General features: G+C 39.0%; 1 protein-coding gene across 1 annotated transcript in view; it reads right to left on the reverse strand.

Moving 5' to 3' along the window:
- The window catches only part of col14a1a (collagen, type XIV, alpha 1a), a 91664-nt gene that overhangs the window by 21312 nt on the left and 44330 nt on the right, over positions 1–26022 (reverse strand). The window contains exons 23-33 of the mRNA XM_088306579.1: positions 22997–23113; positions 21944–22090; positions 16866–16940; positions 14219–14358; positions 11271–11394; positions 5924–6067; positions 5289–5453; positions 5174–5212; positions 4970–5108; positions 3396–3538; positions 2108–2217 (exon numbers count right to left, since the gene is read on the reverse strand). Coding sequence (XP_088162705.1) covers positions 2108–2217; positions 3396–3538; positions 4970–5108; positions 5174–5212; positions 5289–5453; positions 5924–6067; positions 11271–11394; positions 14219–14358; positions 16866–16940; positions 21944–22090; positions 22997–23113 — 1343 coding nt within the window. The remainder of the gene's footprint in view (positions 1–2107; positions 2218–3395; positions 3539–4969; positions 5109–5173; positions 5213–5288; positions 5454–5923; positions 6068–11270; positions 11395–14218; positions 14359–16865; positions 16941–21943; positions 22091–22996; positions 23114–26022) is intronic.

Here is a 26022-nt window from a genome sequence, read left to right on the forward strand (position 1 = left end):
TAAAAATTTCTTTCCTTTAAAAATTTGTTTTTCGGTTGCATCCAAAAGCAACGTTCAGAATTAATCCAACGAGTATTGTCTTAATGTTACAGCTCCAAGGAGCGCGGCATCTTCACAAATCGCTTCATTTTGCCATATTCAATATGCTCGTTTACTAAGAAAAGGAAGTTATCTCGCTGACCTCTCGCCGACCCTACAGATGACGTCATCCTGCAACCGGCTGCAGGAAGCCCAAAGAAGAACCAATACCCAGAAATGTTGGGAGAAGAAACCACAAAACTGCTAAGCGCATAAACACATCGCCAAGTGTTAGTTTCATAACCCCCATGTTGTTCCCTTAGCATGATTGTGATTGTAATTTAGGGCCCTCCCAAAGGAAATAAATATAAGAGCCAGCGGATAGACCGTTTCAGAATCTGATGGAACTGCAAACAGTCTATACCAGGGGTGGGCAAACTTTTTGATTGGCAGGCCACAATGGGTTCCAGAATTTGACAGAGGGGCCGGACCAGGAGCAGATGGATGGAGTGTTTTGGTAACCTCACCTCATTGGAGGAAAAAAATACATTTAATTTTAAAAGAAAATTAGGAAAAGCATTTACAACAAAATATCTGTGTTTGACACACGAAAGTATTTAGAAAATAAAACATCAACAAGGTTTATTCATTTAATTTTTTTCAAGTTCGGTGGGCCGGATTAAAACGTTTAACGGGCCGCATGTGGCCCCTGGGCCGCAGTTTCCCCCCCCTGGTCTATACGTTCATGTCCATATGTCTATTTTTTTGTAGGTGTTGGATGAGATCAAATTAATACTTGTCAATGATTGTCACAAAGGGCGCCACTCAAGACTACTGACTGGGGAGTGGCCGTGCTGCATGAATATATTACAGAAGAAAATATGGAGCAAAGTAAGTACTGTCGGTAGGATATTAATTATAATTGATACAATTACATACTGAAAGGGACTCTGATAAAAATGAATACTTTTTAGCGACCAATAACTCACAGACCCTTTCGTAAAATAAAATAAACAAGTCCTCCCTTCCATAAGGCAATGATGTCAAATGACAAATCAAATGATTGGAAATGTTTAACATTAAGGTTATAGGGCATTAGATGAGGTGCAGGCTGTTATGACTTCACTAATCTCTTCAATTTGCGTGAAGAAAATGTCACTTCACTTGTAGTTCTTCGCTCCTTTCTAAATCCGCCCACCACACTTATTGCGTCAAGGTGGAAAAATGGATTTATGAACTTGCTAATCTTTCATACAAGTCACTGCACAAATGTGGGCATCCAGTTGAATTTCAGGAGTAACTTGCGGTATAATTTAACCTAGGCTATATTGATCTTGAAATATGGAATACTGAAATACCATATGTCCCTTTCATAACGCACAGAATATACCTTCCAACTATTTTTTTTATGGACATGAATGGTAAGGAAAATTTAATGCACACAAATAATCACCAAGACCTGAATATCACTATTAAATATTGTAATACACAGTCTGTTAAATCTCACCCAAGGCAAATATAATAACTCTGCAGCTCCTTGCTCATTTTTTCCGGGTTGAAAGGTAATAGTTTGAGATTGTAAAACTTAGCCGGATAAGTTAAGGGGATACTACAGTACAAGAATTGCTGCAACATTAAAGTACTTTCATACAACTTCTGTTGTAATTTAGCGCCATATACGGTAAATCAAATCAAATTGAACTGAATTTGTTTTGTACAGCACATCTACATCCTCTCACATTTCATTGGTTTTGGGTGGGAAAATGTAAAGTGCATTCGTGCTGGGTCCACCTTTTTGTGTAAAAACAGAATGCATCCACATCTTTACCTTTAAGCATGATTCTTAGCTTTTTGTTTCAACTTTTTTTCTCCGTAAATGTCACTCATTAAGTTATAAAAAAAATACTTGTTTCAAAAAACAAAAAAATAAAAAAGTACCAAAAGGCATGGTGCTTAAAACAACAATATGAACTCACAATGAGACACTCCAAAATATCAGAAGGATAGTTTGAATGGTGCTAAAGTGTTTCCTTTTTTAATGGATACTTAAATACACCATCAATAACTCACTTTAAGTAGCGACACTAACCTTGTGAAAACTTCCATGGAAGACTTTTTTAATTTGAGTTCCTTCAAAGGTGACACTCTGAAAGTCTCCTTTGTAGTCGTGGTTAAAGAATGTCAAAGTCTTCCCAGAGTCTGTAGGCGATTTGGAGAGAAAGAACTTTACGACATATAATTTAGTACATTCTTACAGACACATGAGTAGATGAAACTGTTCGTTTTTACAAAAACAACTTGCTCACTTTTGATAAACACCACAGGGTGTTAATTTAAGCCACCTTCTTGTGGCAATTTGGTTCCAAAGAACTGTGTTGATGTGAGCAGAGGTACTTCATTTAGTTAGGCCCTAGCTTTGCCACCCTCTTGTGGCATCTACCGGAAACTACACATTTTGAAGGAGTGACATTACATTCAAACCTTGCTAGGCAGTTGGAAAACTTCAAATCTATTCAACACACTAATGGAATTAATTATATTTCCCAGATATCAAAATGATGTCGTTCTATTGGCTCATTCACAGCAAATGACAGCCAGATGCGAAAATTGTGAAAAATACTGTCGACAGTACTTGCTAATACTACTTTCAATTGATCGTGTTAAACCAACAGCGCCTTTAAAATATCTAGCAAATGTTTATGCAGCTGTTTTGGAGGCAAGCTTGTAATTGCTCTCAGTCTTCCCCAAGTCACTGAAACCTCTCCATGAGTAGATTAATTTTGAGAAACAGAGAAGATATCTCGCTGGGTCTGACTCAAAAATAACTGCGCTATCTGTACAGTGCTGCTTTTTAGATGACAGTCTAAAAATCGTCTGGAACTAAATTTAGTACCCATCCTCATTAACAAAGCGAGAGTTCTCTCCTCTCCCCAGACTGTCTCATGTCTCACTGTCAGAACTAATCTATATTTTTTCCCACATTTAAAATGACATTGGTCTTTTATTTATTGGAAGCTGTTGCACGTCCTCTCAAGTCCAGTGGCTAACCCGACGGAAAGGAAGCTCAACAGTTTCAAAGCAAAAAAAAAAAAAAAAGAAATACAGATAGAAAAATTACGTAGACGACAACTCTTTCGCACTGAAATGATCAAAATGAAACTTCAAGTACGCAACGCCTTTGTCAAGTGAAAAGTTGCTTGGGTGAGTTAAATTCACATCAATGTTCCAATCAAACACGTTTCTCTTTGCCTCAGTTTGAAAAACTGCAACATCATGAGGAATTTATCTCGAGGTGCTGAGCCTGCAGACGACATCACAAATCTGCAGATTGAGACAACGACAAGGTAAAGAAGCAACACAAGTTGAAATAAACCCACGGTCCAAGATGAGTCCCACTAAAGGCTTGGTGTCCTTATTGAGGATTTCCCACAATGCAAAGGGCTCCTGTGGCGTCTCAGGAAGCAGGCGGATCATCATAGAGATGGTGTAGTCGGATGGTAAACCTTCAGGATGAAGGTACCTGGTACACACATGAAGAAATGGGTAGACACAAACACACACACGCACACCCACCCCCATGCACCCCCCCACACACACACCCCACACAAAAAAAAATGAGATAACTGTACCCTCAAGGTATGTACTCACGAGGTGTCTTTTCCAAGTCTCTTTGCTGCTTTGGCTGAGAGCTTTTATGGAACGTTTGGCAGCCTCGAACTGTCTCAGAAAGCCACCTTTTTTCATCAGAGAATCAAACTTTTTTTGGGGGGGGGGCTGCCTCTGAGCACTTTGATGTTCAAAAGATTTCAGCTTCTAGTTTTCAGCACTCTTATCAATGTCACTTTTGAAAAACTGAACGCTCCTAGTTAAGGAGGCTAAATTTAAAGCTGGCTGACAGAAAGTCCCAACAACGCCACAGACAAAATAGCATTACGGCTGCATGTTGGATGACACCTGAAGGATCCTGCTACAAACACTTCGTTGGAATCCTTTTTTTTAACGCTAATCCTTCAAATCTGGAAATACATTTTTTTCCAAACTGATTTCATAGCCACATACCTGTTGGCAGGATTTATTATTTTGTCTACATTGTATATTGTATTTTTATTTACATACATGTTATACTGAATGGATGCTAGCAACATTTATTCTATTTGGTAGAACATTTTCATATTATTGTAGGCGAATTTCAACAACAGGTTAATTATAATTTTTCACTGAGCACATATACGTAAACATTTTAGATGCTCTCAAATAATCTAATAATTTAGTTTGCTTAAAGTCCATATTGCGGATTTCTTATACCGTGAACACAAAGCACTCAAAAGTGACTTTGTTTCTTTTCATTAAAATGATCAAGATTCAATTTAATTCCAATTCAGCAGATCCGAATTAAACTTGAACAAGAAATGGTTCCTCTTTCAAACAACCCTGTAGTGTGAAAGCAAATACAACGGGGCCACTCATTAGCTGAGTTTTGGTTTATCTTCAGGTTGTTAGCTCAAATGGACCTTTAAAAACTAACACAAAAGAGTCTTCCAAAAGTAAGAAATACAAATAAATGGGTTTCACTTTCAAAAGAGTTTGCGCATTCAAAAGACTGTCTTGGTCCTCTTCTACTATTCATGTCAAATTCTTCAAAATAATAGAAAAATTAAGAATAAAAAACACATTCAACCCGAACCACTTTTTAAAGACATTTAACTGATATATACATATAGCATAAAAAGTGAAATTTAGAGTGTGAAAGTACTGGGGTGATGTCTGATTTTTTTTTTTTTTTTTAAAAAAGAAAGTGTAAACACAATAAGTTTACCAATGGAAACGATTTGTACAACCAAAAGAGTTGGGAACAAGAGGATGCAACCAAACATAAAATTTGGGAACAATACCAAGAAAGTATCTTGTTCACCCCCCCCCCCCCCCTCCGAGTTAACCCCTCCTCACTCACTTGGTGGGCTGCGACACCAGAGCGTCACGGTGTAACCTATAACACGGGAAGCTGTTGAATGAGCCCGGCTCCAGCGAAACTCCAGATATGCTGTTGTACTCCTTCTCCACCAAACCAAACTTCTCCATCATACGGAAACCTGCAGGACAAAAGTCCTCATCACCCCCTCCTGCCTGTGGTTAAAGCGATATTATTCCTTCTTACCTGCCATGCTGTTCCCACTCATCAGAATAGACGGACAAGCTGAATGTTACAAACGAGTGAGTCAGTTAGATCTGAATATTTACGTTTGTAATGTCGTCAGTGCGGGGTTACTCACTGGCAGTGGCTGCCTCGCAGACAAAAGTAATGAGCTGCTCTTCGATTTTCTTCACAGCATCCAAATCGTCCACGAAGAAGACATGTCTGTCGCTCGGCTTACTGGCAATGTTGACAAGTTCCCCGTAATCTGCATCGGCAAAGCCGATTGCAAAAATGATGTATCCTGTGGGATGGGATCAAATGAGATTGATGTTCAAAACATGACATGGACTGCTTTGACGGCAAGTAAAACAAGCAAACATGGTTATATTTTGGGGTATGACAAAATTTATCAGTTCATTGTATCAGTAGCTCTCGGATTGCTTCTTGTACGTCAGCCCACTAACTGATGTTTGACTTGACTTCGACTGAGAAAAGGGCATGTCGATATTTGCAATGGTGGGCAGGGACGGACTGACGGGCTGGCCACGGGATGATAACAATTACAATTACAACTGACAAATGACGGACCAGCAAAATTTCTTCCTCTAGATTTTTGTGTGTAATGTGTTCTTCTCTTTACATAAATATCGTCATGTATCAGTCATGGCTGTAGCATGGTTGTTTTTCCAAACTATGTGCAAAATATTGCACAAATATTATTGTATTCCCGCCCCCTTTTTTTTTTTTCTGTATGAGGAACAGACTACAAACCGTCCATCTGCATCTCCATGGAAACTTTATTGACATCATCCTGCGAACGACCATCAGTTAGGACGACCAGGACTTTGGGGACGCCCCTCCTGGCTCCAGCATCAGAGGTAAAAATGGACTCCTTCACATGCTTAATGGCTCGACCTGATCAAAGAAATCCATCTGAATTGAGAATAATCGTAATAACCAAAATAAAAATGTCCATTTAACCATCTTCATCCATCTTCGTTTACCTGCCTGACATGGCTAAATCAGGTGCTCACATTTTGGTAGTCAGCTGTTAATAATTGCTATTACCATAATGGTTCTATAATTAACTCTAACAAACTAAAATGTTTGTCCTTTCTTCCATATGGAAATCAATGTTTGAATATCACTACCATTTTAAGATAGTCATACATTAAAATAAAAAAAAACAAAACACTTTTATTCATCATTCTGTCCACTCAAGTGAAATATATTATGAAGGCCAAAACTTATGACCGACAAAACTCTGCAGCCAGCCAAGCTAAGGGCAGCCGGCCCATTAGCATTTAGAATAAGTGAATTTAAATGAGCTCCTAATGTTTACAGATAAGACTAACCAAAAGACAAAAATGTCACAAAGGTTGAAAGTTGAAGAACTTTTAAAAGTTGATTCACAGTCCACTTTAATGGCTTTAATCAGTCAATAAAATGCATACGGGCATCTCAGATAGTTTAAAGAGCCTCCCATGAGACAAAACATAAAACTTTATTCATGAGATGATGCTTAAAGGCATTTTCTCAATCATGTGGGATTTGCGCTTATAAATATTTGATTTGGTTTTTGTTACTGAACAACACTTGTCCTCACGAAAGTTTGAAAGGAACCATCATGAATTCATACATCTGTAATACACAAGGCCACCTGTTTCATGTCATTCATTGTCAATCATCTATGATTGATGAAAAGAGAAACTGATCATTAGGCAATCCTTCTAGTCCTCATTGATCAGTTCATTACCACCACACAACATGCTGGAGCTTCTCACTTACCCATTCAGATTAGTATTTATAGTTTGTGACACTCCACTTGACCTTTTTATAATGGCATGGACGATCGCCATCATCTTTGCTCAGAAGTGCTCCTGTCAATTAACATTTTATTTTCTCAGCCTTTGTCTGTTTTCCCTGGCTTATCTGGATCATTAATGGTGGAAAGGCTAGAATGGAATCAATCTTTCACCACCACAGTTATGATTTCCCTTTCCTTTTTTTCAGGCTTCAAAAGTAAAGTTAAAAAGTATATATATATATATATATATATATATATATATATATATATATATATATATATATATATGACGAGAGAGAGAGCGAGAGAGAGAAACTTCGGAAAATATAACATTTAAAGAAATCGCACAGGCACTTATGTTGCTGCGTGAAAATTTATTTCTGAAGAGAATCCGAGCTACTAAACTTTCCTCGTGAGAACATGTTGGAGGATGGGAGACATCAGCCACATTCACATAAATTGCCACCCCCAAAGTCTCCAAAATCAAACTGACAGGCGTGCAAGAGTGGAACGGAAATACTCCTTCAAGATGATGATCCTGCTTTTTCTCTGCATTCCCATCCCATGCACTCAGCTGGTTAATATATGAAAGAATTTCGAGACTAATTAAAAGCTACCAGTCTGTCATTTCATTGTTGGATACTAGGGGAGAGCAAAATCCGCACACGTTGAATCTAAAAGGTGTGAAAGGGACGTGGATACAATTCAATTGTTGAAACTTTTTTTGCCTTTTTAAATTTTTTTAACCTATTCTACCTTTATTGTGAACTGTAACCCACACACCTTTATTGAATAACCAACTGGAATCTGATATGGGAAAGCCTATCTAAAAAAGCCTATAAAAGGTCTATAAGGCAAATCTAACTGCTGGACATTGAAAAAAAACGTGTGTCAACATTTCACATCCTGAGTCAGCGGTTTATTTACATTTCAAAAACGGGGAATTCCTTCAATAACATTGTCAGAAATTTGGACAGTTGGTTTGTGAGAGCTGTGAAAAACACGTCAAAGTAGAAAAGCCCTCTCTTAACAGAAAACAGAAAATGTTCTGCCATCTCTCCCACACCAGGCCGGTGAACGATTATACCAAAGAGTCATTCACGTGCCACACTTGGCAACATCAACAACTCCCACATGACCACCCACCAGAGAAACAAATTGGGGATAAAAGGTGAAACGCCTTCACAACCAAGAAAAGGGGTGTTTTCTTGATTCAAATTTTGTGGATTACCAGGACCTGGATGACTGGTCACACAGACATATGGGCTCACATCCACACTCATTTTTTTTTCTCTCTGAAATCTGTCAGAAATGACAAATGATAGCGCGGTTGGCCTATAAAAAGTAGTGTTGTCAGATATCTGCCAGTGATACATGCTTCCACATTGTCCAGGGATCACACAGGGCGAGAATAGAATTACAGAAGCTAGTCAGGCATGAAGTCAGACACAGCATCGCAGAGGGGGTGGGTGGAACCTTGGTAAATGCGAAGAGTCAGGCAACAAAAAGCATTTCAGAGAAAAAAAAAAGGGGGCAGAAAATTTGAGTCAAAAAGACAGAAATCTTTAAATATGTCAGCGGATTGTGGTTCACTAGCTCAATTAACCGGTGATCAGTACTCTCTGCGTATTTGTCAACCCTGTCAGCGTAGATTGAGATTCTTTTTATGAAAGCAGCATTCTCACCATCAGCGGGATGTGAAAGACAAAAATACTTGAAATAATCTTTTCCTGTTTTTAGCCCGCAAAGCCCCGCCGCCTCACGAACCTTTATTCTCTTGTGCAGAAAGATATTTTTACTCTGCCAAGGAGCTTATGATTGTTTGTTTGCCAGTTTCAAAGCAAGAATAGACATACTTGGCACTTTTTTATTGGAGGAGTGTAACATGGAACAAGGAAGAACCATATGTGGAGAAAATCAATTATGACTTTCACTTAGATCAATTTCTAACTCGTGCCGTACAGAAAGGGCACAGTTGAGAAATTGCTGTTGTTTCATAAAAGACCGATGTCGCTAGGCTAATGCAAGAGGCTTCTCCGTCTTTATGTAAGGAGCAACCAGGTAGAGTCAAGGATTAGGGGAATGACTTGAGTAGAGCACTAAAAGGATTTTGTCAGCAACATTTTGATTTTGTCAGAAACATTTGAATCTCCGCCAAAACAAACTCAGGCCTCCAGAAAGACTTTTATTTATATTTTTATTATATTTTCTTTCTTTGAATATTTTAGAATGAATGAGAATAAAACATTTTATATTTTGATTTATTCACTGTCTTTGAAATAATATATTTAATAATATATTGAAATAAGCGTTTTATCTAGCGAATGACACAGCGAAACCGCAAGAATCACCTGAAGCGCCAGATGCGCGCGTAACCAGTTTTTGTTAATGTACAAGAGTCAAAATTTTGTGAGCCAAACACAAGCCACGGAGAGTGTAACTCCTTGTAAAAAATACGGACCAATCCGAATATTTCTGAATAAATAATTAACAAAAATAACCGTGTGAAGCAATAGCACCCTATGACTGATACTGCTGCAAAAGGAAAAAGGTCCAGGAAGTAGAAAGATGCTATTTAGTATATTTGAAAGCCGTAAACACAGTGAAAGGTCGCAAAATACTATGTGAGGAACTCTTGAGTGGAAAAGGCAATAAGTTTGCATTTTGGAGAGTGAAAATTAATTCTGCCTCAGTATTCCATCCCTGCCTTTTTTCAAATTGTCTCTAGCCCTCTGACATTACACTCTGACATCTGAATTTTGGCCTGTTTTTCTGCTGCTTCCCCACCCTGTCTTGGACAGGGGGCTTGGAAGCAATGATTTAAATAAGACTGGTGCTGTAAGAATTCTACATGGTCGGACAAGGACAAGCTCTGAGGTGAAAACCACCCCCAGCGGCATTGCTGGGGATAGATCCAGAGGTATGAGCACTATCCCGAAGGCATCTTACTGCAGCGCTTCATTTCATGAACTTCGCACTCGCTTGTCATTTTACCTAACATTGTAGCCCAAAATACTGCGTGGGAAAAGCTGCCCACTCGGCATTCGTCACAGCATGCAGGTTATCCTGGAAGAGGGATCCCTTCATCTCTGATCCCTTCTCAAGGTTTCTTCTTTTTAGCCCTTTGAGACTTCTTTTGTGATTAAGGCTGTACAAATAGACTTGACGTTAAATGTTGATGATGAAACTATGCATACTGTTACAGTGTCTTACAATATTAAATGTAGCTTTTGGTAACATCTCTACCACGTCTTTGATGAACACGATGAACATGAATTTGTGGTACTTGGTGTAAAACTGTTCTATTCAATTTACAGTATTTGATATTATCTCACCCAGTAGGTTTATGTATTTTCGTACTTTTGACAATCGTAATAATGAAATGGTAGTAAATTGTAGTGATTGTGCTGCTCTAGAGGTTAAAAAACAGAGCACAGCAAATACGAAACGTGGTGGGAATGAAAATCAAGAGAGGAACCCCACGTGGATGTCAGCAGGGAGGGAGGAAAAAGGGGCAGAGGAGGGGATCAGGTAGAGATAAAAAGCACAAGAGTATAGAAATGATGAGGAGATCCGCCCTGAAGCAGACAGAAAAGCACAAGGACACGTTTCTCTGAACAGTCACTGATCCAAACTCGGACTTAAAATGCTCTCAACAGCCGGCATTCTCTTTAAAGTCTCATTAAGGCATCAACGTTCCCGACATTCACCTTGTGCTCACGAGCACATCTGGACACGCTCACATGAATATTACAAGAGATTCAGAAACCTCGCTACATGTTAAGTATTCAGACTCTCAGAGTCTGTCTCCTGGGTGTGATATGTGAGCATTTGAACTAAAAACTTACAAAATGAGGTCAATCAGAAGGAAATTGTGATTCCTATTTGACAAAGAACGCTCGTGAAAGTTGATGTAGTATAATAGCAGGACAACAGGTTATTTATGAATTGAAAACACAATCTGTTAAAAAAGATCCATTAAATGTCTTCTGGTGTTTTGATTCGATTACAGCAGCAGATGCCCTTTTGAGATGGATTTTAATTGTAAATTTCTGTTTTGTTTCCCCCCCTAAGCAAAGCAAAGTTATCTTAAAAGTTGAGAGCGACAGTTGGCTCTTGCCCTTGGAAACGGCTAATTCGCCTACTATTACACCTGGGGAAAGTCCATCTGCTGCTGAGCATCCTGTGGTAGCCATCAAACCTCCAGAACGGCTGCCAGTGGACCTTGTGTTGACACTACACACTGTTGTTCGAAAGCAAAACATCACTTTCTTTTGGAAACGTTCCCCTGTGAATGTAAGATGCACCGACCTGTCTTTGTGTTGCCTCCCTTGTATCTGATCCTCTGAATCGCTTCCAGCAGTGCTTCTTTGTTACCATGGGAACTCAACTGGACCTCTGTCCGAGCATCATCACTGAACTGACAAATGGCCACCTGGACAAAGAAATTGTCTGATATCAGAAGAGCAATGAATACACGATAAATATTCAACACTCTGTCCATTAAATGTTATTATTAAAAAAATTTAGAAAATAAAATGACATTATCAGTGCCGTTATATCGCTTCCCAGTGCTCAGGATGATTCTGTTAGTTGCACTCACTAAAGTATGGACATGTAATCTAGCGCAAGCCATTTGGGTCACCAAAATCATTGCTCGTGCTTGCCAATGTGGAAGAACTTCTGCGTCGCCGTATCGTATTTGTCAGGCATCGGGTATTATTCATGTATGCAATTAATTTAGAGGAATACATAATTGTGAGAGTATGTAAATAGTTTGTGTATTTTTAATCATGTTTTTTGTACACTATTTGTAACAATGATAATTACACACACACTCACAGACACGCACATCATTGCTTCAGCACACATGCGCACACCCACACGCTTGTTTGGGTTTCACTTTCCATAGGTTTCGTTTTTCTCTGAATAAAGTCCAGAGGGATGGGCGAAGAAGTCAGTGAGGGTACGGGAGATTGAGCTGGCAAGACGCCTATTCCACCTCCTGGCTTCTCCTCCCATCCGCGATGGAGAAAAGACAAAACCTTCCCTGGTTATTCCTCTGGTTCTCTGCATTTAATTCAGTCTAATGAAGGCGTCAGGACCTTTTGAACCTGACAATAATGCAAATGGAAAGAAGAGAAAAATATTGTCAACCTGCGAGACCTCATAGCTTGCTGTTGTCATGATGCGCAGTGAATCTCACTCTTGAATTAGAGCAAAATCTAAACGGTCTTATCCAGAAAGTAACTACGATTACTTTCATATGTCTAATGGTGCTGTTGCTGGTTGAAGGCGGCCAACATTAAGCAGCCAACTTTCACTTTAGCTCACTGCCAACTTTCCGGCATTCCAGCCCGTGTTTTGCTGACGGGAGCCCACCGCCGCGGGGTTACAGGGCACAATGAGGGCAGCAAAGTGCTTAATAGCACATACTGTACTGCACAAATGAAAGAAAAAGGTTTCGCAAGCGCCTCTACAGCGTGACAAATGAAGCAGCTGAGCAGTGGTGACATATTGTGGAGGTTAGTGGGGTCGACTACAACCCGACATTATTGATGAACCTGATGGAAGAGAAACACTCTGAGGCTGAGTTTGTCGCATTCGCCCTGGAAACGTGAGGTAGATTTTATGCTAAGGATCAAGATAATTGTGTTTTCCAGTCGTCCTATAGCCTTGAGGCACCGGTGCTGGAACCACTTGATATTTGCTCTAAAGAGTAATGCATTTGGAATGAACTTGTCAGAAAGTACACTTCTCAGGAACAAAACAAAGTGGCAGCAAATAGGCAGAGATGCTTAAACGCTTTTCAGAAACAACCCAAACAGACTCTTGGGGTGCATTGTTCATTCGGTGTAAACTTCCCTCGTTCTTCCAATTTTGTCAACTCTGGCTTTTCTTATGCTAATTTCACAAGAGAAAACCGAGATACAACCTCCATTTAGAAGCAAAGAAATTGTAAAAGTTGCTGTGCTTTTTTTGTGACAACAATCTGATGTGTTGAACTTTTTTTCAGCAAATATATACTCATTTTGAAATTGATAACTTCAACATTCTCCATTGTTAAGATTGAAATTTGTTTTGAAAAGAAAATTCTAGTTAGAATTAGAATTAGAAATCCCTTTATTGTCATTGTACTCAAGTGTGCAACGAGATTAGAGGGCTCCGCTCTCCAGTGCAATACAACAATAATACAGACAAATATATAAATTAGATAAATAAATAAGAGAGTGCAATGGAATTTAGTACTGAATAGTGTATATAAAAACACATCACAATGCTGTTCTGCAAGTTAGTTATGACACTAAGAGAAAAAAAATATGGCTGAAGGAGCATTTGATTATTGGCCAATTTCCATGAAATCAACAAAACAAATGTGCAATGTAAAAAAAAAAAAAGGCAGTTTTATGGTATGAAATATCTTCTGATGATGGGGAACATGTATCAACATGACTATAAAAGTAAGAACAAGGCGATACTATGAAGTATCTTATTTATTATTAAGCAGCAGCATGCCTGTATTCATCTCCCAATTGGAAGCTCCAGGGAAATGAGCACATTTCCATTTACGCTCATTTTACTGTCAGATATCTTGTGCATGAGGCAAAGAAAGGATGCTCCTGTAAATTTTGTAAATCTTAACACGTATTTGGGCGGCAGGATCTCATGATTGAAAATCAATGGGCCTGAAAAGTTCGGCCCAGGGCAACATACAATCCATTCCTTAATCCGGCCCGCCGAGCATTTATATTATTAGGAGGCCAGTAAAATTTGTTGCTTGAATTTTGATGTTCTATCCTGATATTGGTTGATTGATATCTTTTCAGTTTTTTTCCCAATTTAAAATTTTTCACCATTTTACGACCTTCTGTATTATTCCACATTGGAAATCATTCCACAATTCTTCATCCAGCCTCTTAGCCTTCACACGCAATTTCTCCAGAAATTTCAGTCTCAAGTAAAAATGTACCATTTTACAAATGCATTTGAATTTTTTTTTTTAAACTTGACCTACGAAGAATGTTATTAAACTGTTTATTTTTAGGTCTGCCTATGCCCTCCTATATATCCCATACACCAACTTCATAAAGAGTATTGCATGCATATGTCAATTTGTAAATAATCCTTTCATCACAGACGTAATCATTTCCCCAATGGTGAAAACGACGATTAGCGTATGTAGTTCAGGGACCAAAACGAGGACACATCTGATGTATGGCGCGATGTGGCGTAGCCAACAGCATGGTCACGTAGCTCACCTGGGTGCCATCTGGCCCAATTTGATCCAGTGATCCGATGGCACTGTACAAGAAATTTGTGATCTTCATGAAGTTCTCATCTCCAATTGACCAGGAGCCGTCAACCAGGAACGCCAGGTCCGCCTTGGCCTCCTTACATACTTCACACACAAGCAAGCGCATAATGCAGACACATACATGTTATGGACATACATATTGGGAGGCGAGGACATCACATGCACATTACTGGAAATGCCCACAAAAACTTTTAGTTGGTTAACACCAGGGAAACTTTTCTGCAATGATTTTTTTCTACTGTTTTCTATCGTCCTTTGTTCCCAAATTTCTACATTATCCTTCCAGGCTCACCGAGAATTTCGTTCTTCCCTTGATTACTCAGTCTGGCAGGATTCAGAAGGAAGATTACTCCCATTCAGATATTACGAGGCCAACATGCTCTTGGTAAGAGTTGTTGAAAAATGTTTGTGAGCTTGACATTATATACGTTATATAAGTTTTTTCTTTTTGATAAATTCGACAAATGAAGTGAATTTGTAATTGTCTTCAGGGGTAGAAAGTCTACATATCTGATGAAGACGACTCAATTTAAAAACAGAGCGGGGGTTGGGGTGACTTCCATGTAATTTTCTTTTTCATGATGCATTTTTTCTGTTTGGTCCAATTTATAATCCAGAGCGACGTGTAGTCAAAAAAATACGGTAATTCCAAACATTTCTCCAGTCATACTCCCTCTAATTTTATCCCCGTGAGGTTCTAGGATGCCTGACTGCAACTTTACTCCACTTATTGCTGTGACTGTTTTTATGCAGTGCAGATTTTTTTTATTCTCAGTGATCGGGTCCAATCTTCACCAAAAGTTAATACAATGAAGGTCAAATTATTTGAAACCATAATAAATATAATCCCTAAAAAAATATTTTCTACTGCGTTTCTAAGGAAACAAATGCCATTTGATATTTTGGCAAAATGTCAGAAGTCCAGTATGTTTGTCAGAAATGTCAAGATAAAGGTCAGGTGGTGAAGTTTTCCATTTCTAGGTTTTACATGCTCGAACTGTAATGCTTTTGTAGAATGTCCTCACAAAAAGTCACTTTTGTTGTTTCTAGAACTTGTTCTTTTTTTCCCCACATTCTTCCCATCATTGTTTTTATATTCCACCACGCTTCTCACCCGGCTCACTTGGTGTAATCCCCACTGCATTTCATATCACTCATAGTTGTGTTTTTGCTGCCTTGAAGTCTAAACGCAGTATTGGCCATGTGTCTTCTGTTGTTTTGTCCAGACTTAAGGCATCAACGTGACAAAGGTCAGAAATGTAGACTTGAATTACAACAGAGGGCTCAGCAGGCATGTCGGATCATGTCTGAGGAGTTTGTGTTGGGGGTCAGGCAGCTCGGGTTAGCTGAGCTTATCAGACAGGAACAAGCCAAAGTGGGAACGTTCGGCATGAAGGTGATGGTTGTGTACTGTGAAACTGTTTCCCTTTGTCCCTCGCCTTTCAATCTTGTTTGTCTCTTTTCAGTGGTAGTTCTGTTTAACTGTTGAAATTAATATGATGGGACTGAAATGGGGGAGGGGGCAACTTCCAGATTATAACAATTCCACCTCAGGCAGTGATTTGTCAACAAAAAGATTGACGTATGTAAGACACAAAATTAACGCTTTAAGCAATTAAATTATATATAAATAAAAATAACAATGCAATTTACATATTTTTGTAACGCTCTAAAGAGAAAGCAAAGAAAGACCAAGAAGAAAAACTGGAGTGCAATTGTTTGGGAGCATTTAGTAGACTTTAACTCTCTTATACTGTTCATATGTTAACAACTCTGTGGTGTGTATTTTTTTATTTTTATTTCATTTTTCAGGGATTTTAATATTGCATGATCCTTTTTAATTAAAATCATTTGACTGTAAAAAAAAAATACATTATTTGATTCATCAAAAAGAGCAAAAAATTTCAGCTCTGGTGACATTGTCTCTTTCAGGAAAAAAGTTGTAACCTTATATTTTTCAAAACATGCTTCTCGGGGAATTAATGACTAAACGACAAATATTTTTTTAATACATACACATGTGTAATTAACTCCGTCAGATATTAAACGTTGTTACAACTCTGATCTTAGAGAAAGAACAACAGTGATACAAAGCTTGACTTTCATAGAAAGGCAGTTGGCAGATCCTAATTTTCGTGCACATGCAGCCTTGTTTTGCGACTGTGGAGTGGAAGGCCATCTCCAAGTGCCCACTTCACAGATCTGTGATCTACCAAGCCAACCTCAAATCATCCGGCTGCAGGGGTCTACTTGCAGTCCCCTTCTAAATGTACTTTGCACGCTTCAACGACCTGGACTCCAGCGTCTTCTTCCGCCATGTCAAGGACTATCAGTGTCTGTTTGGTGTGCTGCATTTAAAAGGAATGAGAAGAGCTACTTTCGTTGGTGGCGAATGGAGTTGGCTGTGTTCACTTGGTTGTGTTCACAAGCGCCCTTCTTGTATGCGCATTCGGACTAACACAGATTGAGACGGAGCGTCCTGGCGGACTTCCGTTGGTCTCAGAAATAGCGCGCGTAGTGTTTAAGTGCAGCACAATTGTGTAAGCAAGAGTGTTGACTGCATGTATGTGCGTGTTAAACTCCTTGCTCACCTTCTTTGGCAGGTGGGATTGTGGGAGGGGGCTCCGTGGAAGGGGGTTCAGTCGGAGTCTGAGTTGGCGCTGGCACTGGAGAAACACAAGCCACACGCACACACCCACACAGGACAAATTGACAATGAGAGATAACGACAGATTCTATCTGTCCATCTCAAGTTTAATAAACCTCTTTTTGTCATCAACAGCTGCATTTTTAGTTCACCTTTTATGGCTATGAGTATTTACAAGCAACAGCAAATATATACTATATACTCTTTTTTGCCTTTTCCAACGATAAGTCAGAGTAAAGACCCAAAAAAGTGTTTATATCTACCATCTGTTCCCCCGCAACCTAAGGCCAGCAAATGTATTTTCATCAATCCTATGTGTGTGTCTAACTGCAGGCTTTTTTTCCCCGTGGAAAAAACAACCTCAGGCTTGGGAATGTGTGTGCGCCAAAACGATTACTTGGCATCCAATTTGGTCAAAAAGCATTAAAAAAAAAAAAAAAAAAAAGGACAAGTAACATAACAATGATCTGATGAAAGCAATTGCAAATAATTTATTTTATGATGCAATTTTTCCTGTGAATCTCTGAATGAATATTTACTGGTATCACCACCTTTTCTGAGAAGTGAATCACATGTTCTGGTACCCGTAAACTAGTATTCCAGCGCAGGACATTTGGACTACATCCCACTCCAATTCCTGTGTATGTTCTTGGTCTGGCCCCAGGAACACATTCTCTATTGGATTAAGGTCCAGGGATTGGGCTGGGCATAACTTTAATCGTGTTAAACTGGAACCAAGATGCTGCTCGCTTACGAGTGTGTCAGGAGTCTCGTTGAAACACTCGTTTCAAAGCCATTTCCTCTACAGTAAAAGGCAACCTGACCTTTTCAAGTATTCTGATTTATTCAAACGGATGCATGATTCTTGGTGAGCTGTGAGTGGGCCGAACATGATAGAATGAGAATCGTTCCCGTATCACCAGCTCACAGGTGCCAAAAGTCAGTCAATTACTTCCAACAAGGATGTAAAGCAATACACAAAAATATCCATCCATACATTCATCCATTTCTTTTCGATAGCACTTGTTCTCACTTGGCTTGCTGGTGAACTGCAGCCTAATCCATCTTTTTTTGGGCACCAGGCGGAACACACTTTAGACTGGTCACCAGCCAATTGCAAAGCACAAATAGACAAATAACTATTCACACCCACATCCACAACGACAATTACAATTTAGGCTCATTTCATCTAACAAGCATGTTTTGAGAAGGTGGAAAGATGAAACATTGCAAGAGGTGACTGAAAAGACGTTACTGTTTCTCCACATAATGTAAGATCTTAAATCTTGAGCAAGGAACTTTACAAGATTGGGAATAGCAGTGAATAAAACACTGAAATTTAAAAAGACTGTTTGCCCAAAAAGTGCATCACGGCCCTACAGTCCGTTTTGAGTGTTCTGGGAGGTGTAAATGCAGAAACGTGAATTTATCACTCTGAATGTGATCTATCAAACCTAAGATGAATTGTGATGACTGATTTTGCATCTTTCAATACCTTATCAGTAAGACTAATGTGGCAGCCGTGAGTAGCAGTTAAATTGTGCCCTAAGGTGGGGGGGGGGGGGGGGGGCTTGGATCTTTTCCACTCGTGTGAACATTTTTGAAAAAAATGTCATCTATTCAGCTTCTGAAGGATGTGAGGCAGGGGCCTTCAAGATTGTTCCCCCAAGAACAGAATACGCAGCCTTGGTGTCTGTTCTAAAAGTTGCTCACCAATGATGGGACATTGTGATTTCCCTGGAATGCTGTTGGAGTGATGATTTGAAAACATAAACACTTGCAGAGATTTATAGAAATAAACTGTTGAATATTGATCTGTATCTGTTTCCAACCTTGTTAACGCATTCTAATCATTGTAAGAAATCATTCAAATGATCTGCGTCTTCACAGAGGTGAATATCATGAATTACTAACAATACAGAATTAAACGTAGCAATAGACATCTTTGTTACTTTGCATATCAAATTGGCAGCCCTTTCCATTAATCAATTCCCAAGAAATAGCTGTAAATTTTGAATTGGTTGGTGACCCCGGCTCAAAGGGCTAATTTGAAGCCAGTCATAAAGCGTCACGCCTTATCGGCAATGAATACTTCCAACTTTGCATTTCCATGCGCTTTGGGGAGTTTGGCACAGAACTGCAATTGGTCTTAATCTCAGCAATTGCTGTGCTGTCACAAATTTAAACGCAATGTAACGCAGGATGGGCGGTGCATCCAATTTATATACGTTCGGAGCGACTTAAATCAAGTGTAACATGGCTGTCATGCTGCTGGTTTCTCAACAATAACAATGATTATTACATTTGTATTTATTTATTTTTTTTAAATCAGGGATGCTATAAACTTTTCTGGAATAATTCTTTTTTGAGCTGATTCTAAATCTACTCTAGAGCACTCTAGACCTCTTTTTTCTAGAGCATTATAATAATAATAATAATAATAATAATAATAATAATAATTGATGATGATGTGCTAGGAAAAAAATTTCACCTTAGTAATATATTTGTTTGCATCTTCCACTAACACTTCCAATAAGATCACTTCAAACTTAATTTTGCTCTTGCAATGCTCTCTCAAAATTTTCATGTTGAAAATAATCGAAGCTCCCTAAAAGGTAAAATCCTTCTTTTTAATCTCTCATTTTAACACTGATTGCTACAGCATGTGTAATTTGGGCAAATTAGTAATCGCAAATTTAATATGCACTATTTTGGGTCTTGGGAAAACATTCCAATCTTAGTAGATTACGCACAACACACCTGCTAGGTGGGCGCAATCTTTGAGTGAAAAGGCAATTTAGCGCCCGCTATTTGTAATCTTAGTAAATCAGGCCCCAGGTGAGGCAAATCAGAACTGAAAATTTTATCCACCACGGTTTGTGAAGTTGTAACTAATGCCCACTCACAGCTGTTTGGATAGGTGTGGAAAAACAGCAGGTGGGGAATCTGTGTGTTTTTGGGTGCAAGAGTGTGAGTGTTATCTATCTTAAAACTCTGACAGTGAGCGGAGCCCTCCAGGTCCCTCGAGCCATGTGATTCAACTGAGCTCATCACCTGGCCAATGGACTGCAACAGAGCCAGAGTCCTCACTGAGGCTCAGATATTGAAAAAAAATCTGAAGGTCGAAGAGACTGCTGCAGAGCGGCATGTTTCTCTGATTCGAAAAGGGACTGGTTGAGAACTTCAAAATGGAGGGAACGTGAAAGTGAGAAAAAAAGAAACTGAAGAAGCGCTGTGTCACAGTTTATTCCTTAGTTGGTTTGTACATATTCGGATAAAAATCTATAGGTTTTTTTTTCTTTTTAGAGGATGAAATAATTGAGATTAGTTGTAGCGTCCCCTCCAAAAGTATTTGAACAGCTCAATTCCTTTGAGTTTGCTGTGTACTGGAGACATTTGCGTTCCTGCTCAAAAGATGACTATGAAACCAATTTTTAAGATTTTCTTTCTTTTATTTCGTGGTATTTACGTCTAGATGTGTTGAACAACTCCCAAGAGAGCACCGTTTGTTTGAAGCCACCCACTTTTGAAGCCAGCAACCTTATTGGGGCCAGTTTTAGATGTTTCTAGTTGCTCAGGTGTTTCCTTTTAGATTGATTGCTTAAACATTAGATAGTGCTTTCTTTTGGCATTGGGTTTCACCTGCAAAAACATTTGCTGTTAAGCAAACATGAAGACTAGTGAGTTGTCTATGGGAGAAATGCAAACCATTTGGAAGATGAGCGAAGAGGGAAAATCAATCAGAGCGCTTGCACAAACATCGAACATAGCCAATACAACAATTTGGAATGTCCTGCAAACGAAAGAATCTACTGCTGTACCGAGCAACAGACATTGAGCATGTCGGCCAAGGATATCAAACAACAGTTGATGACAGAAACATTGAGGGAGCTGTGATGAAATACCCAAAGACAGCAAGCAGTCAGTAACAACACTGCCAACTTCCACAGGGCAGGGGTGAAGGTATCACAACACAAGACTGAGAGAAGAAATATACAGGCCACACCACAACATGCAAACGCCTCAACAGCAAAGGAATTGTAAAGACCGATTGGATTTTGCAGAAAGTACAAAGAAGAGCCACGAAAGTTCTGAGAAAAGTTTTATACAAAGTTGTATGGCCATTCCAATACTTTGGAGAGTACCGTATATGATACACAAAGTCATTATATATGCAGTAAACTCGATACAACGTGTGGCAGAAAAACTCCAGCTCTGTTTTTCACCAAGGATATATTGTAAACCCAAACTTCAAAGTAATTGTTCTGGAGTGTATACTGGAGCTGTGAGCTCAGCTCTCAACAGCCATTGAACTTTTTCTCCACATTCTTGTTCAGAGCATAAAACGAGGCAAGACTTGTGTCATGGCAGCTTCACCATGACAACACATCTGTTCACAATGCCCTGGGCATTCAAAAGTTCCTGGCTGAGAAGGAGCGACCTCCCTACTGACCTGACCTGGCTGTGTGTGAACACCCCCCCCCCACCCCTCCGACCCCCTTTCATGAAATAGAGCTGCGGTGATCTTGCAAGAATCCCTCCAGGACTGCAAGTGGCACAGAAGGCTAGGAAAGTTGGTCTTTGTAGCTTGGATTTCCAATAAATCTTTTGTAACACACCTCATAAATAAGTGGATATGATACTTTTAGTATGCCGCAAATGCTTGAAATATGTAATGCATGTCCATGAAAAGTGTGAATTCACCAAACTAAAATTGTTGAATAACAATGGTCATAAGAAAAAAATTCAGCAGAGATGGTGTTATTTGTCCCTATATCTATATATTTTGGACACTCACTTAACAAAAAACTAAAAAAAAAATAAAAAAATGTTTTAAGTTTGAGCAATAAAAGCTTACACAAAATGAGGGCAGTACAAATGTATCTGGAAAAGTTTACTTCCATCTTTGATAAAAATAATAATAATAATACAAAATTGGTAACCAGTGTTATGTAAAGCACTGAGAAGTGAAGTTCCCAGGTTTTATCTTTCGACTATGACCAATTTCTACGAACAACATACGTGTCATGTCAGTGACAGAGATGGGAGGTCCTTCCATTTCCTGCATTTGCGCGTGAACGCTGATCTCATATTGGCTGCTTGGAAAAAGGTCGTAGAAGCACTGTCGAGAAGTCCCGCCTCCTACGCTCACTTCCTGCCGCTGATTGTCTGCAGTAAAACAACAAAATCGGTTCAGAAGGATGGAAAAACAAATCTCCTCAATCCCATTAGATCTTATTTCGGGAGTTTTCTTCCTGCTTGAAAAATGAAAGATCACGCAAGGTAAGCTGCGTCTGTGAATCTTATCAAATATGAAACCGTTTCCAGGCTCACCTATTAAAACTCATTGTGTCAAAAATACGGAATTCAACTATCATAAAACATAAGAAGTGCAAACGTCTCTGAAAATCAAATCAAGAGCATTGTTGCAAAGATCAAACTCTTTTTTTGTGTGTGTGTGTGCTTATGATTACAATCCACACAAAACTCAATTTGTAGTGAATTCCCCCTTTTAGATGCATGATATTTTGAGGTTATTATTGATTGTGATCCTCACATATCTTGCTGGTGCATATGACATTTGAACAAATACAACTTTCGAGTAAGGTAACCAAACAAACTATGAATAAATGGCAGCACCGTATTGATTTGTTTCCTCATCTATTCCCAATTTTCTTGGGACTTCGGAAAGGCCATACTCTGTGCCAGAGACACTGAATGAGAATTTGGAATGAATTGGAAAGACACAAACATACTATTCCTTCTTAGATCCAAAAAAAAAAATAAAAAATCCGATATGCTTTTGTTACAGATAAGATGGAAGTGTTTACTGACTGGTTTCTCTCTGTTTAAAGCAAATCTTACTAAATTCCGTACATAAAAGAAACCCTAAACACAAATGTGTAAATGCTTCAGCATTACAGTTAATCTCTTCAACAAGAATGTCGACCCATCTGTAGGACAAATACAGTGAAACGTGTTAAAACTGTTCAAAAACAGCGACGGGCCCTGCCGATGATTTAACGTGAACAACACATCTAGACGGAATTCATCCTCTAGTGTACGCATACTCACTGAGTGTGGACTGGATGGAGATTCTGTAATAGTTGGCGTAGAGATGAGGCTGCCATTGCACACACAAGCTGTTGTGCCGCACCTGGTAGACTGTCAAGTCAGAGACACCCAGGAACACTGGAGAAGGAAGGAAGCGAAGGACGGTGAGACATTACAGACGCAATGTTGATTGAATATTGACTCTGACTAATCGATGTCCTTTGTACATTGTGCTCCCACACGTGTCATCGGCAAATCAATTCCAGATAATATTTTAGAATGTGAGGTTTGTTTTGGTTTACTTCTTAACTGAGGAATTTTAACACAGGGGCTTCTTTAAATGAGTTAAAAAAAAAAAAGTTTTCATCAATTTGACTTGAGCTTGCTGACAAAACCACTTTCCTTTAATTTGATGTGTGTATTGATTCACACAAAAGTATTTAGAATCTTTTTACAAGTGAAATTTCATTATGGTTGATAAACCACCACCTTAAAGCGGAAGTCAACCCCCAAATTTTCTTTACAATAATGTGTTCTACGCAACGCCACTAGTCGAAACGTGATATTCTGATTAATATTGTGTTTGTGGAATACAGATTAAGCAGAAAAATGCACCTACTATTATCCATCTGAGATGGCGGCCATTTTGTCACCGGCTGTTGACTGAAAAAGACACCACAGTTGCACAGGGCTCAGGTATCAACATATCGCAGAAAGCGAGTTATCTGTGATTGGTCGTTACCTGAGCCCCGAGCAATAGTGATGTCATTTTTTAGTTGACAGCGAGGAAAAAAATGGCCACCACCTCAGATGAATAAAAATGGACGGATTTTGCTATTCAAAATGCGGTGTTTAGACTAATGGTGGTGAATGCAACATATTATTATGAAGAACATTTTGGGGTTGACTTTCCCTTTAATGTGGAGATCGATTTGCCAGTGTGAAAATCAAGTGGTGCAGACATACAGGTAGGAAGTAACACTACAGAACGGTATTGTAACGTTGAGTGAGCTCAATAAGGCGCTCGATGAGTTCAAATTTATAATTTCATGCTGACACGTTTGTGCCTTTTTTTTTTAACGGTCAGTATAAGTGGAGCATATAGTCGAAATGTGGTCTGGTGCATTGGTTGCCGTGTACTGTCGCAGCAATTAATTCAGTTATATTTAGTAACAAATAAAATTGATTTTTTTTTCCTAAACGAGGCAGGATGCAGCATGATGCAAAACGCATAAACAACTTAAATAGCACGGGAAGTAAGCGACTCTCCATGGAGCTACTTCCAGCCACACTTATTTCTTCTTGCACCTTCCCCCCTTGTTAACAAAATTTGCTGACAGTCAAAAATAAACTTGGCTTCAATACCACCTAATTGATATTTAGTGCAGTAAGCATATGGCAGGTGCTCCTTTTTAGTAAAGAATAAAATAAATAAACCGTGCTTATAGAAAATGATTCGCTTTTGGAATATGCAACAGCAAACGCACACACAATCTGTGAGACATATGCCATGCATTGTAGATTTTAGTCAGATTTGAGAAAAAATATATGTCCTTGCCAAGTGGTTTTAGAGTCAAAATAGCATCATCCTTTCCATGAAGTTTTACAATTAGTCACTCACTTTTCTCAGAGTCTAACAAGACCTTTCCCTAAGAGATCAATTATATAAAATAAAAACTAAACAAAAGCCCTCTTGTGCAGTGGGGAATAATATATGAGTAGAAAGACAGCTTTGAATAGACTAGAGAAATTAAATCTAGGACATGGCTAAATAAAAAGATGGTGCAAACGCAAAAGAAATCAGGCCAAAAGTGTCAATGCTACCATACTGGAGATATGGAGGACATGTTGCAAGGACTTTGAATATGTGGGGAAAACCATTTTATACAGTAAGCAGAGGCATCTCAATGCAAACGACATAAAACTGGATTATGAGGAAGCATTTTCATTCCCTCCAGTGGTACCCAAGGCACCAATAATTATTTTTCCACTTGCTCGTATGTGTGAGTTATTGGTGCAAGCGTGCATGTTTCCTACCATTTACAAGGAGGCTACCGTGAATCACCACAAGCACCAACTTTAAATCATGTCAATTTGTATTTATTGCATCGCTTTCAATTCCTTGCAATGGATGCAATATAGGAGGTGTGTCACAAAAATTTCCAAACTTGATTGGTTTCATATAAAAAAAATGTAATTGCTTTGCAATATATATATATTTCAGAGTTTGTGATGATGAGAACAATGAGAGAACACTTTCTTGAGGGGGTCATTATTGGCATCAAACATTGGAGCCTTCAGTGGAATGCCAAAGAAAGCGAGACAGTCAAAGTTTAGCTCATGCGGTGTTTTGCTTCTTCCAATCCATGAGTAGAGGCGAGAGTTCTGTAGGACAACCCATGGCTGGTTCACCATGACAGTGCGCTTGCGCACAAGCATCTGACACTTCCTGGCCATGCTGGAGTAACTAACCCGAATTTATAATCTTTTTCATCAGTCCTGTAGCTTTTCTGACACCTTTGATTAATTGTTTTAATTGCTGGTGTTTTTTGGGAGTCACGCTAATGACTGACGAGCAATCCGCCCAACGCGAAACCCAAAAGGGCCACCGCAGAGTGCGTGAGCTGACATTGGTTTCAAGTAATACAAAAAAGTGTGGCATAAAAAGAAGCGTGAAGTGTTAAAGTCCCAAATGAGAGCTTCATATTATCCTATATGCATTGAAAAAAAGAACAAAAGGAGACCAGCATCAAAAATAGCATTATTGAAGGGTAAATCTCCGTTCATGTATTTCTGTCGTTACCTTGGAGAGCATTTGGGAACTTCAAAGAAACAGAAGAACATGTAGGATTTATCGCTCATCATCGATGGGAATTTATTAAGGAACAGGCGCAGGGTGCGACATCATAGGAGCGCAACTGAATGAAAAAAATTAAATGAAAAATTTTCAATTAATTACTCTTGGCCATTTATGCTGCGGTTAATTTTAATTGCCAATGCTTTCATCAGCAATTACCAGAGACTGTAAATGAAAATAAATCATCTTA

Source organism: Idiotropiscis lumnitzeri, chromosome 10, assembly GCF_059441095.1.
Source record: "Idiotropiscis lumnitzeri isolate Australia: NSW breed Sydney's pygmy pipehorse chromosome 10, RoL_Ilum_1.0, whole genome shotgun sequence".
In the NCBI taxonomy this organism is placed as follows: domain Eukaryota; kingdom Metazoa; phylum Chordata; class Actinopteri; order Syngnathiformes; family Syngnathidae; genus Idiotropiscis; species Idiotropiscis lumnitzeri.